Source organism: Podarcis melisellensis (genome assembly GCF_964234715.1).
Source record: "Podarcis melisellensis genome assembly, chromosome: 1".
In the NCBI taxonomy this organism is placed as follows: domain Eukaryota; kingdom Metazoa; phylum Chordata; class Lepidosauria; order Squamata; family Lacertidae; genus Podarcis; species Podarcis melisellensis.
The window spans coordinates 44,148,594-44,161,820 of NC_138528.1; the positions used below are offsets into that span (position 1 = coordinate 44,148,594).

At 42.4% G+C, this 13,227-nt stretch overlaps 1 protein-coding gene across 4 annotated transcripts in view; it reads left to right on the forward strand.

Annotated features, from left to right (window-relative positions):
- Positions 1 to 1,020: 1,020 nt before the first annotated feature.
- Positions 1,021 to 13,227, forward strand: part of GANC (glucosidase alpha, neutral C) — a 146,054-nt gene continuing 133,847 nt past the window's right edge. For 2 of the 4 annotated variants that reach the window (XR_014163161.1, XM_081889780.1), the window contains exons 1-12: positions 1,021 to 1,162; positions 2,127 to 2,189; positions 3,169 to 3,277; positions 5,048 to 5,175; positions 5,554 to 5,736; positions 5,887 to 5,935; positions 6,223 to 6,292; positions 6,792 to 6,888; positions 9,603 to 9,783; positions 10,024 to 10,174; positions 11,029 to 11,267; positions 12,444 to 12,570. Coding sequence is in view for 3 of the 4 variants with exons in the window: in XM_081889780.1 (XP_081745906.1) it covers positions 1,134 to 1,162; positions 2,127 to 2,189; positions 3,169 to 3,277; positions 5,048 to 5,175; positions 5,554 to 5,736; positions 5,887 to 5,935; positions 6,223 to 6,292; positions 6,792 to 6,888; positions 9,603 to 9,783; positions 10,024 to 10,174; positions 11,029 to 11,267; positions 12,444 to 12,570 (1,426 nt within the window). In the remaining variant the exon portion in view is untranslated. Of the gene's footprint in view, positions 1,163 to 2,126; positions 2,199 to 3,168; positions 3,278 to 5,047; positions 5,176 to 5,553; positions 5,737 to 5,886; positions 5,936 to 6,222; positions 6,293 to 6,791; positions 6,889 to 9,602; positions 9,784 to 10,023; positions 10,175 to 11,028; positions 11,268 to 12,443; positions 12,571 to 13,227 lie in introns of all 4 variants that reach the window. The other 2 variants (XM_081889781.1, XM_081889782.1) reach the window with 2 other exon arrangements.

Sequence of the window (13,227 nt, forward strand, 5' to 3'; positions counted from 1 at the left end):
AGAAGCTGAAAAAAGAGCAAGCTGAGAAGGCAGAGAGTCCGAGCAATGTTTGATTTCTGTTTGACTAGGCTGCGGGCTATGTGGGAAGCATGGTCTTCTTGGGATGTTAATGTGACAAACTCCTCCATCGTTGGTTCAGGCTGAGATATACATATATATATATATACACACACACACGTAAATAAAATTTTTAAAATCTTTCCAGTAGCACCTTAGAGACCAACTAAGTTAGTTCTTGGTATGAGCTTTCGTGTGCATGCACACTTCTTTAGATACACTGAAAGAGAAGTCACCAGACCCTTATACATAGTGGGAGGGTGAGGGAGGGGTAATTAAACCATCTATCAGAAAGACACCACAGTCTCTGCTGCCTATACGTTACGGAAGCACGGACCCTGGGGGTATCACACTGCTTGGAGATTGGGGTGCTGCGCAACAATATGATTATTATTATTAATTCCACTCACACCTGACACCTTGCAAAGTTTCATTTGAGTCAGAGTTCATTATAAACTCTTTACGGGTACAGGCGACACATTAATGAGGGGGGTGGGTGTCTGCTTAGATGAGTGACTTTCTCTCACCTGCCTTTCTACATCATGTTTGTGTCTTGCCTTTCCTGAAGAAGCAGGTGAAATGAAATATATGGGGATATGATCAATAGCTATATTAAATTCTGAAATAATATGTCTAAACAAGCCTACTAAATCACAACAGTGTGAGCCTATCCATTTTTATTGGAAGTGTATCACAGTCAGTCCAATAAGCATGCAAAGAATCTCATCCAAAAACTCCACCTGTACTCTCTAAGAATCTTGCTTCAAATGCAGCAAGGAGTTGTGTATCTACTGACAAAGATATTAACATGCAACACGAAGAGCTGAGTGTATTGATTAGAAGACAGGGAGCCAATTTTAGCTGTCTAGACACTGCAAATATCAGACCTCTTGCATCCTCCTTCCATACCGCGAAGATATCCGGTGGGCCGGACTACGAGAAACAAAAACTCCATTTCCCAGCATGCTATGGGAGAGTGAAACCAAAACTCTCCATTGGTTGGGGAGGCTTTTCTCCACTTCTAGCCGGCAGCGACGGTAGCGATTATTCAAAAATAGCTCCGGGAGTGGGATATCATGGCATCAAGTAGCCAGGAAGAAGTAAGGTAAAATACCATATGATTCTGCAGTAGTTGTTTAGCAAACCTAAGTTGAAATCATAGTGCATGCTTCTAAAGAGAAAAATTTGCTCTTAACCCACCTTTAAGTTACCTTGTTTTCAGACGTAGATACAGCTGGTAACATGTGAGTGGTAACATGAAGCGATAGATATGAAGTGTTATACTGTAATCAGTGCTTTTTTCCTAAAGGTACACGTACCCCTAAACATTTTGTGAATCTAAGTTGGGCCTCATTGAGAGGCAGTATTTCAATATGAGTAGGAAAATGAGAGTACCCCTAAACATTTTTTTTAGAAAAAAAGCACTGGTTATAATTGTAAGAGAGTATTTACACAAGTAAATGAAAAATTACGAATAAGTGAAAGAAACAGCTAGAAGCTCCTATTTAATATCTGTCTGATAACAAGTGATTCCAGTGTTACAGAAAAGAAAAGCAACAGTTTCTTATACCAAAATATTGCTAGCAGGCTCCATTTATATAACATAGTAACTAGAAAACAATGACTAGAGGCTACTTTTGCACAGCACACCCTTTATAATGGACAATCTGAGGTCGCTTCTAGATGACCTGTTTATTATGATTTATCCTGATTTGTCCACACAAAGTTTGCAGGAAGGTTATACATCGTCAGCTGTTCAGTATGCATTCATTCTGATATTTTGTGCAAAGGTTAGATCAAGCCATTGCTACCCCAGACTTTCCAATGCCTTTTCCCAGCACTTTCCTAAGCACAAAAAGTCTTTTTGTTGTTCTTGTTGTTGCACTGCAGTGCCAACTTCACTTTAATTGCACAACCTGAAGTTGCTGGTATGGAATTGAATTCTACCAAGAAAACAGCAACCATCTGCAAGCACCCTGAATTTATGCTAACATGGTCGCCCTGAGAGGGATGCTTATTCATTTTCTCAGTATCACCTTAAATTATACTGCATTATTTTTTTTCCCTAGTGTCGAAGAGGAGGCTGTGAGCAAAAGCAATTTTAAGACATGCAACCAAATTGCCTTCTACAGGTAAGGAATGTGAGTGTCACACTTAAAGGCACATGACTAGTGTGCTAACACTACATTGCAAACCATAGCACTAGGAAAATGGAGGGCTAGATTCAGTTATCCTGGTGCTCTAGGAAAGCCAGGGAAGGGCTCCAGCTAGCCTGACAGCGCCTTTCCTCCCATCCTCCCCGCCCCCATACTCCCTCGCACTACCCCCAAATCTGGAGGGTTGGGAAAACCCCTAGCACAGGGGTGAAGAAATGGGATTATTTCATCATCTGGGAAGCAGAAATGCTTGCGCCAACAGAACTACAGTGGTACCTCAGGTTAAGAACTTAATTCGTTCTGGAGGTCCGTTCTTAACCTGAAACTGTTCTTAACCTGAGGTACCACTTTAGCTAATGGGGCCTCCCGCTGCCACCGCACAATTTCTGTTCTCATCCTGAAGCAGAGTTCTTAACCCAAGGTACTATTTCTGGATTAGTGGAGTCTGTAACCTGAAGCGTCTGTAACCTGAAGAATCTGTAACCCGAGGTACCACTGTACCAGAAGTGCATAACATTTTATTATTTCCAGAGTTCCAGGACATTGCACCAGTAAAACAGTACTGTTTGTTGGCATCAAAACTTCTTAAAAGATTTCCAGCATATCATAATGGAGAAAATACTGCATGCAATGGTCACACCGCTAAGTATTTTTAAAAATCACAAATAGAGTTGGTTTTGTAAATAGTGCTTTGCTGCGGAAAGCTGTACCAGAGAAATGAATAGCATTTTCAATTTTCAGGTTAGGATGATATATATTAACATATATATGGAAAACCCTAAGTAGATAGTTGATTCCCACTGTTACTAGTTCATGAAGCTCTGAAAACATGTAAATCTGGGCAGCAATACTGTTTAAGCTGTTTTGGAATCAATGCAGTTTAAGTAGCCTAATAGTGAGCAGAATTGCACCCCGGATCATTAAATAAGTAATTTGATTGTGCTCTATTCTTTAGGCGTCAGAAACGTTTATGTCCTGGGAAGTCCTTATACCGAGCATTGCTGGATACGGTGGAATTATCCCACAGCCGCGTCAAATTCCAAATAGTCAGTGAGGAATGCAAGGTTGGCATATAGTCTCAATGTCACTGATCAAGAAAAAAATTGAACACTTTACAGATTATTGCTTATGTAATATTGTACTGATAATACTTACCCAGATAATATTCATTTTCTTAGATAATGTTTACTCAGATATTTACTGGTGGTATCTCAGGTAATATTTACTCAGTTTTGAGATTCTTGCAAGACCAGGGAACTACTGATCTCTTGTGCAAGTGAGAAGTTAAAGCTTTACTTCCGCAGCTAATTAATTTTACTCTGAGATCCTCTGAAGAAGTGGGTTCGTTTATTTGTTAAACCAATTTGTCTCCTAGCTTTCCAAAGTTTGTTACTGAAATTGATAAAAAAAAAGTTAAAAATGTTAAAACGTTGATTAAAAATCCCCTATAAGCCACAAATAATTGAAATAAAAGACACAGGGTGGGACCCAGTTGGTACCCTGGGGCTGGATTCAACTAAATAGTTGTGCCAGCGGGGGCCTGCACAAGTCCCATTATCTCAATGGGGCCTCTCCCCTTCCCCTCCTCCCATGCACCACCCAGATCAGCTGGCGGGGCAGAAGAAACCCTAGAATAACACCTGGGAGGAGGAGGAGAGGGAAGATGGTTCCATCAGGCAAACAGAAATGCTTGCACTCTTTATCACTACTTTAAATTCTGCTTACCAAAAAGGAGGTGGGGCCATTTTTGAAGATTCCCTTCGCTTCTGCAGTCTCCCATGGCACTCATCACCCTGACCTGGAGAGTCCCGCAACTCACTGGAGCTTAGCTGCAGTGGGGACAGCAAATGTTTTCCCTACTATTCCAATAGCAGATGCTTCCACTGTATCGGAACCTCACCAACTGGATTCCACCCACAGCAATTTTGATGCATCCCCTGTCTTAACATTTCCTTTTCAGCACATTAACCCACAGTGGTGGTGCTGTAAAAAAATGTCAGTTGAGGTAAGGCATCAAGATTGTGTTTTTCAAATGGATCAAGTCCAAATACTCTTAACATTATTATTATTATAATTATTATTTTAAAGAACAGGACCTGGTACAGATGCAACATTCCTAAACATGGTTATGGGGTTAGGGCTATCATGTGGGTCTAACTGCTCCTTCACTCACTCACTCACTCACTCACTCTCACTCTCTGGCACATTAATGCTCCTCTCCCCATCCTTTTTGGAACTAACCATATTACAGTACTACCTCGGCAACAGGGTAAATGCTAACTGTGGATAGCTTTGAAGCAGTCTAACCATGGTTAGACATTAGTTTGCAAACTCCGGCATCATCTACCGGTAACTATGATTAAGCAACATTAGTGATGCTCATGATCTCCCAGCTTCTTGACAAGTATACAATTAATCAGTTATCTCAGATCAGTCATATATTTCTTACTCAAAAGCAATAATGCTAAAGTGTGAGAATTATTAATAACTATTTTCTACCCTGCTTTGCCATCACATACTCAAAACAACCCACAAATAAGATACTAAAGCATATATAGAATGAATTAAAAACAGTATAAACATTAAAATATTCTCCAAAAGTCTGTGGTTGGTTTGGACTTCCATTTTTATATGCTTTATCGTTGCTGCTGTGCAAACAGATGCATACAAGAGGGGATTAACTGCCTTTATTTCTAGTGACCCAAAACATGCCAGGAGAAACTCTTTCCACCATGGCTTTCCCCCCTATTATGGTAACTGTAGATAAATGAATCAATGTGATTCGGCAGCCCCATGAATATTCTAATTGTTACTCTTTTTCCGCTTATCCCCAGGAACCTCTTTTAGTAGAAATTTCTGAAATAGAGGGCAATATTTTCAGACTTAAAATTAACGAGAAAGTGCCATTCAAACCAAGATATGAAGTCCCTGATGTTCTCATTAAAGAACCTGTCTGCCTCAGGTAAGTGATGAAGCAGAATTTGCTAAATAGGTGGAATCTGAGGACACATGTTTGTGATTCGGGCTGTAATCCATGGGGTTTATTTCTGAGTAGACATGTATAAGATTGTGCTATGATATTTTCAGTGACATCATAACTTGAGTTACCTCAAAATCCAAGGGTGGGTTGTTGCTCCACTCACCCATGCATATAATATGTAGATCTATATGACCAGAAATGCATTTAAGTGTGAAAAAGTCATTTATGCCCTGGGAATGAAATTAGAAGTTGATGTTTTTTGTTCAGTTAGAATTATCAGTTTCTTAATTTGCTGCTGTTTGCATTTGGGAACAAACTTTCAAAGCTTTTATCTGTGACTGCCATTTTCCCATTTTCCAGTCTAACAGTATTGCAGAAAGATGCAGACAAACTTGTGTTGGCTTGTGTCAATGAAGACCAGCAACTTCACGTCACTGCAAATCCTTTTCAGATACAGTTTGTTTGCAAGGGTGAGATTGTATGGAGTACAAACTCAAATGGCCTGCTGTATTTTGAGCACCTCCAGCCAGCCCCGCAAAGCAGGTATTATATGTCACTGTCTCCACAATCCAGCTGGAGTTAAATTATCTTGGGATACAGTCCTAAAACTCTTACTAGTACATATTTGTAGCCAAGTCTATATATAAATATAAAAACTGATCACTCTTTTTTGGGGGGGGGGTCATTAATTAGGAAATCTACATCGCAAGAAGAGAAAGAAGGATCAGCTAATTCCTCTAAGGTAAACTAAGCTTTTATTTGTAGAGTTTTGCCTTATGGATTCTCCAAAAGACAAATCAGTCCTTCTAACTGGGAATAGTTAGTTTAGCATTGCTAATGAATTCAATAGGCCGCCTTCCAGGGTGGTGGAATGAAGACTGTGGCCTTAGTTGGCAGTAGACCAGAGTCAGTAAAACTGCAACCCTAAACACTCTCTTGTGGGAGTAAGCCCCACTGAAATCCATTTATCTTAGAGCTGACATGAATACAATTGCCCTGTAGCTTAGATTTGGATAATTTTTATCCAAGCAGGAAAATCAAGATGACTTGGGTCTCTGGGAAGAACAATTTGGCAAATTTTCAGACATCAAAGCTAATGGTAAGTATAGCGTCTTTCAATTTTGCTTGTAATATCTGTATTCGTGTGTCCTATGTCGGCTGGATCACTTGCAAAAATAATCTGGCACTGTTGGTTCTGTAGCCATTTTTCCATAGCTGACATCTCCTCTGCTTGTTATACGCTGTGGTTCAGACTGTGTACATTTAACTGCAGGGGCTGGAAATGGTGAGCACATATGGTCTTGTATACCTCTATGATTTTTGAGTAAATCCAGTTTTAGCACCATCAGGATATAAGGCACTAACTGTGCAAATATATAGTAGGTGACAAAGAACCTCTTCGAAGGGCACTTGTGAATCACTTACTATCCCTGACGTTTTTACACGGCATGTGTTTCCAGAGCAATATTTTGATTTCATACTCTCTTTTATACCATTTGTCAGGGATTATTGAGCTGTTATTCCCAAATTGCAGGGGGTTGGGCTATATGACCCTTTGCATCCCTTCCAACTCTACACTTCTACGATTCTTCTTACAGGTCCCAGCAGTATAGGCTTAGATTTTTCTTTACATGGATTTGAACATGTCTATGGAATACCTCAGCATGCAGAGACACTTCTCCTTAAAAACACCAGGTAATTTAATTGGGAACGCGTAAAACGCTGACAAAAGGGCAGCTTTGCCCAAGTCTCTGGAATTCTCTCCCAAACTGAGATTACCCTCCTTGTTGAACTTCAGGCACACGGTTAAGCCTTTCTTCTTCCATTTTCTGTGCATTGGTTTTATGTATGCTGCTTAGAAATGTGAGTAATTCAGTGGTACTTTAATGCATTGAATAAAGAAATAAATGTATCTTACTCCCTCCTTTTCTCAGTTTTCTCCCTCCTCTTTCCCTTAGAGTTCTGCTGCCTCCTTCAGTCTCCAGGCCTCTGATTCTCTTACCACTGCCTGCTCTGTTCTTTTTCTTTAGCCATCCAGGGTGCTTCCAGCTGGGGGCTTGATCCTGTGAATGGGTCATACAGATATTGCAAGTGGGTCATTGGCAGCAAGTGGCAGCAGGGCAGGGCATGCAGGATGGCATTTTGATGTTGCATAGGTGCCAGGTAAAATTGGCCTGCATGAGGAGCACCCACCTCACAATAAACACCCATCTGGAAGCAGCCTTTGCCTCTACACCTTCCAACTCACAGCATGGAGCACTTTTTTTCTCCTTAAGCCCTATATGAAGCTTTCCTCAAAATGATGTTTGAGGACACCTTTTCCCCCACTGCCACCTCCACCAATCAAATCTCTGCTACAGTGCCCACTGCTTTCTTAGGCCATGCTTCTTCTGCACCCTAATTTTCTTGCCTCCCAGGCCCTCATCTCAGGCAGCTTCCTAGTCCTCAGCAGCATCGGTTCCATTTTTCTTCACACAGCTTCCCCTTTACCAGGTTGTTCTCAGACATCCTGGAGTTTTTGTTTGGTTTTGGTTCTTGTTTTTTCAAAAAATAGAGAAGAGTTGCTCTTGGGTAGTCTATAAATGTAAAAAATGCTACTTTTTACTCACAAAAGCTGTATCCGCTAAAGAAATAGCTTTGTGTACAGTCGTACCTTGGGTCTCAAATGCCTTGGCTCCCAAACAAATTGGCTCTTGAATGATTAAAACCTAGGAGTGAGTGTTCCGGTTTTTGAAGGACTTTCAGAAGCCGAACATCTGGTGTGGCTTCCGATTGGCTGCAGAACGCTCCTGCAGCCAATGAGAAGCCGTGCCTTTGTTTTCAAATGGTTCTTGGCGTCAAACAGATTCCCGGAACACATTCTGTTCAAGAATCAAGGTATAACTGTATTAGCAATTTGTTATTGACCTTTTCCAGTAACAACAACAGCAACACTAACAATTTTATTATTTATATGCTGCCCATCTGACTGGGTTGCCCCAGTGGTGTTGTTAGAACTTACCTAAACTTCTGTGTTACTGCATCAGCTCAGGCAGTAGCAGTGGAAGAGTACTAATGCGCAGGTAAATGATGGAAAGGGACGTCAACGGAGGAGCCCTCCTCCCCTGTAAAGCCTCATCAGTAGATCCTTGCACATGGCATTCATATCTCAGCAAAGATGCCTGAGCATGCAGAGTGAAAGCGGGACAAGTTGAACTTGACCTTTGCTTTGTTTGGTTAATTCTTTTCTTCCCTGAGAGCTCCACCCTAAGCAAATACATCTTTTGCCAAATACCTCATTTGGGAAAAGAAAAGAAAAAAACCAGTTCTGGGGACAGTTTTATTTGGTGCCTCATCCAGCACCTGTTTTCACACCTTGCTACATTGTTCCTTTCAGGGTTGCTGTGGTGTTTTTTTGCTCTGCTAGGTTTATAGTATGCAAATAAGCTAATAAAAGGTACAGAGGTGTCTAGGGATACCTAGACCAGGAGAGATCAGTGGGTTGCAGTCCTAAGCATATTTGTTATGAATTGGATTTCGCTGAACTCACCTCTGAGCAAACATGCTTAGAAAGAGGCTGACAGCCTTTAACTGGAGCAGCAGTGATCTCACCGGGAGCCAGAATTGCATTCTGCCAACTATAAAAAAAGAGCAACAGAGATTACAGTCTGTATTTATTCAAATCCCAGTTCTAATTGTCATTGTAGAACATGCAGAGTTTAAACAATACAGTATTCACCTCTGAAGTAACAGTGAGCTGAAGACTATGGTGCAATCCTGTATATTTCTTTATTATTAGTATTGAAGGCAAGGTGATTCACAAGAAAAGTCCCTTGCGATTTAGTGCCAAAAGTGGGTGGAGTTTTCAGCATGGCTTTGCTGTCTGTCTGCTATCCCATCTCTCTCTTTTCTGGCACCCCCCCCCCCGAAAAAAACCCTCTCTTTTTGCCTTCCACTCTTCATAGGATTTGATGATTTAGTAGCACCTCAGCTGTCTTGTTCTCTTATGGGGCTGCAGTGATTTGCTTTACTCTCCCTTATTTGCTTGTTCAGAATCAGGGTTTGGGGAAAGTGCTCTTGTTCCCTTTTCAGGTCCCTTACTAGGTCATCTTGGGAAGTAAATATGGACATTCAGGGGTGTCCTCTGGGAATGTTGTTCCCCAGCAATGTAGCTTGTGCTCATGGGGAAGAGCAGCATCACCTTCTCCATCCCAGTGCCTTGGAGGAGCCCGATTTCCCATCAAGTACAGTGTAATGCACTCCAGTTATAGCATAATAAACCATTTCTATGGACAGCTGCTTCCGCTGGTGCCATTAGCAAGTATTAAATCTATAGCCATCAGTCCCTTGCATTGGACAAAAACAGAAGCAGTGTCTACATCCAGCATCAGCCAAGTGCTCTGTGCAAACATCTTGTCTGTCTGTTCCAGCGATGGTGATGTCTACCGGCTTTATAACCTGGATGTTTTCGGATACAATGTTCACAGCAAAATGGGCATTTATGGTGCAGTGCCCTTGCTCTTGGCTCACAAACCCGGCAGAACCACTGGGATCTTCTGGCTGAATTCCTCAGAAACTCTGGTGGAGATTGCTACCAAAGCCGCAATGGAGGTGAGACCAGTGCTGGAATCTAGCTCCTGCATGGAAGTGCTTCTGCAGTGCATGGGGGTTAGTGTGACATTCTAGATAACTCTGCGAGCAATGCAGAATGGATGCTGAGTGGGCATCCTCTCACCTCTGCTGGAGAACGAAAGGCGGAGTGATGACGGGCACCTCGAAACTCACCATGTTGGACCTCCATGTGTATCAAAAGCCATACCATTACCTTTTTCTGATTGCTTTGTTTGACAGGTTTTGTCCTCCAGAACTCCAGAAACTTCAAAGCAGAGAGTGCTTCCTCAAACCGATGTGCGCTGGATGTCGGAAAGTGGGATAATTGACACGTTCATCCTAATGGGGCCCCAACCCTTTGATGTTTTTAAGCAGTATGCACAACTGACAGGTACTGTCTTACAATACAAAATGCAGGTGAAACTCGAAAAATTAGAATATTGTGGAAAAGTTCATTTATTTCAGTAATTCAACTTAAAAGGTGAAAGGAATATATGAGATGGACTCATGACATGCAAAGCGAGATATGTCAAGCCTTTATTTGTTATAATTGTGATGGTTTTTCGAGTTTCACCTGTACATCCTGAAACTGCTTTAAGTGGCAAGAATAAACATTAAGGTGGCACACCCAGCTTGTGTATGTAAGAGAGAGAGAGATCTATTTCTAAGCAGTTAAAGATATAGAACCATTGTAACGGGGGGGGGGGGGAGCAGAGAGAGAGAGAGAAGCAGCAGTAGTTCACTACCGAGTTCATTCCCCCATCTGTCTGCATCTACCACATCTGTGTCACAGCTTCAGCTTCATTGGTAACACTGACAAGCCCCTCACCAAAAAGGAACATCTCCCCACCCCTGTATTTTGTTTCTGTCTCACCTTTCACATATTGTGGGACTCAGGACAGTGTTGTGCAGGCCCAGATCTGCTTAGCTGCAGCAAGGAGGACATACCATGTGCCCTCAGGATTTAGCCTCTGGCAGGTGGGCAAATAACTGCTCACAAAACTACATTAGCAGCCCGAAGCACTTTCTAGTTTCAAAGTAAGGAAAAGGATTCTGTGCTGCTTTCATTACAACGAGACTCTTCTTGTACACTTTTAATGCCTCTAGTCCAGCTGAGAAAGTTCAAGCAAGTTTAATGCAGCTGAGAAAGTTCAAGCAGAAATAAATATTTAGCACTTAATTGTGACTTTGGTTTTAATTTGGATGCAAGCATTGTTTTCCTCCCCCCCCCTTTTTTCCCCCTAGGCACTCAAGCCCTGCCCCCACTTTTCTCCCTTGGCTACCACCAGTGCCGCTGGAATTACGAAGACGAGGACGACGTGGAAGGGGTAGATGCAGGTTTCGATATGCATGACATCCCATATGACGTCATATGGCTTGACATTGAGCACACAGATGGCAAGCGGTACTTCACATGGAATAAGGAGAAGTTTGGCAATCCCGAGAGGATGCAGAAGCAGATACTCATGAAGAAAAAGCGCAAGGTGAGTAACGTAGAGAAAGTAGGGAGAAAACATTTGTTTGGAGGTCTGCAGCTCTTGTGGCCTTCATGTGCGGCAGGCAGACCCAGTCCGCCCCTGAGGTGGGGGATTAAGCGCTCGCTTCAGATGGTGTAAGTGAAAAAGGCAGTGCTCCACCCTCCTGACCACTTCTGCTGCTGTGAGGGTGGCATTCTGGCATGTGGCATTGCTGCTTGTCTGCCCCACAGAAGCCAAGTGGTAAAGCTTCCAGGAGCGCCCGAGGTCCTGTCAAGTTTGGCAAGAGCCAGAGTGGGTGGGAAAGGAGACAGCAACTCCCATTTCACCTCAGGTGGTGAAACAGGGAGGGCCGCCCCTGATCCATTCGCATCCATAATTTAAAAACAAATCCTGCGGCTTGGATGCAAAGTTGCTATTCTGTTAACAAAAACATGAGGGGGGGGGCTCAGTAGTTATATGTGTGGTGGGGCAGACCCACTCTCACCACACTGCCGCCATTGCTGCTTACCTGGACAGAGGCCCTCAAGGTCAGGGTTGCAGGGCAGTGCTATTGGTGCAACTTTGGGCCCCTGACAACATTACTTGCCCCAGTCCCATGCAGGTAAGTAGCAGCGGTGTCTATAAGGGGGGGACAGTATGTGGCTCCACCCCACACCATTATGGCTCAGAATATTTGTGCCGTCTCCATGTTAAGGTTATTCTACAAGCTGAAATCAAGTGCTTCCAATGGTATTAGCCATTTGCAAAGCCTAGGTGCCCCATGAGATCGTTCGAGCCTTCCAGCAGCATGTTTGAATTAATACTAAACTTGCTGTAGCACGTTGAACAATCAACAGTTCCGAAATGCCAGGAGAAAGTGGGAGGCAGTGCCATCTATCATCAGCTGCCATTTGGGCAGGATTTCCAGAGAGAGAGGGAGAGAGATGAAGACCATCTCAGGGCTTGTTCCAGCTGGGCATTCTCCACTCCTCCCCTCTCCAGATAGAGTGATATACTTTCAACTGTCCTGTAGGACGGATCCTGGTGACTTTTTAATACGTTGATACTGTCTGTTGCATTTTTAAAAATATGTAATTTAACGTTTCCTGTAAGCCACCTCGGAAGGATTTGTATTCTGAAAGGCAGGATGTAAATAATGGTAATCCATACATGACAATATTGTGCCGTCTCTCATGTTGGCAGCTGGTCGTCATTCTGGACCCCCATATTAAAGTTGATCCTCTGTATACCATATACTCACAAGCAAAAGAAAGAGGTTACTTTGTAAAAGACCGTAAAGGCAAAGATTTCGAGGGTATCTGTTGGCCAGGTAATAAAGCCCCTCCTTTACTTTTACAAATCTGATGACTGACATTTATGGAAGTTAAAATTTATTAATAAATAGAAATAAGTTTTATTCTGTACATTAATTGTGTGTGTGATAATTGTCATTCTATTCTCCTTTTTCAAATTTGTGTTGAAAACTTAATGTGATATATAATTCCTTTTTAAAAAGGGTTAAATGGTTTTTTAAGGTCAGAAGTTTGAAGAAAATAAAAAAATGACTTCTACTCCTCACTGACATTTTTTTTAAAAAAAATCTCTTGATCCTTAATTTCCTCAATACCTCTAAATTTATTTAAACAGGTATTGCTACCAGGTGTCAGTCAGCTGGATCCAAGAGACCCTATGTCTCTATTTGCTGATCATGGCAAGGCAATGATGGCAACGGCTTCAACATTCTAAGACTAGGAGCTGCTTACCCTGCTCACTTGGCTCACCAGCCCTTTGCCCTTCCCCCTCACCTGGCAAAGTCTCCTTTACACCTCAACCCCCTCCCTTATCTACCCACAGCTCACCCAGGCCTCTCCCCTTCTGTCTCAAGCCCAACTATCTTTTAAAAGAGGGAGCAGGCAGTTCACAGGGCAGCTATGTGAAGGACCTCCTCACCACCACTATTAAACAGCTTGCCTGGACGCGCATGATG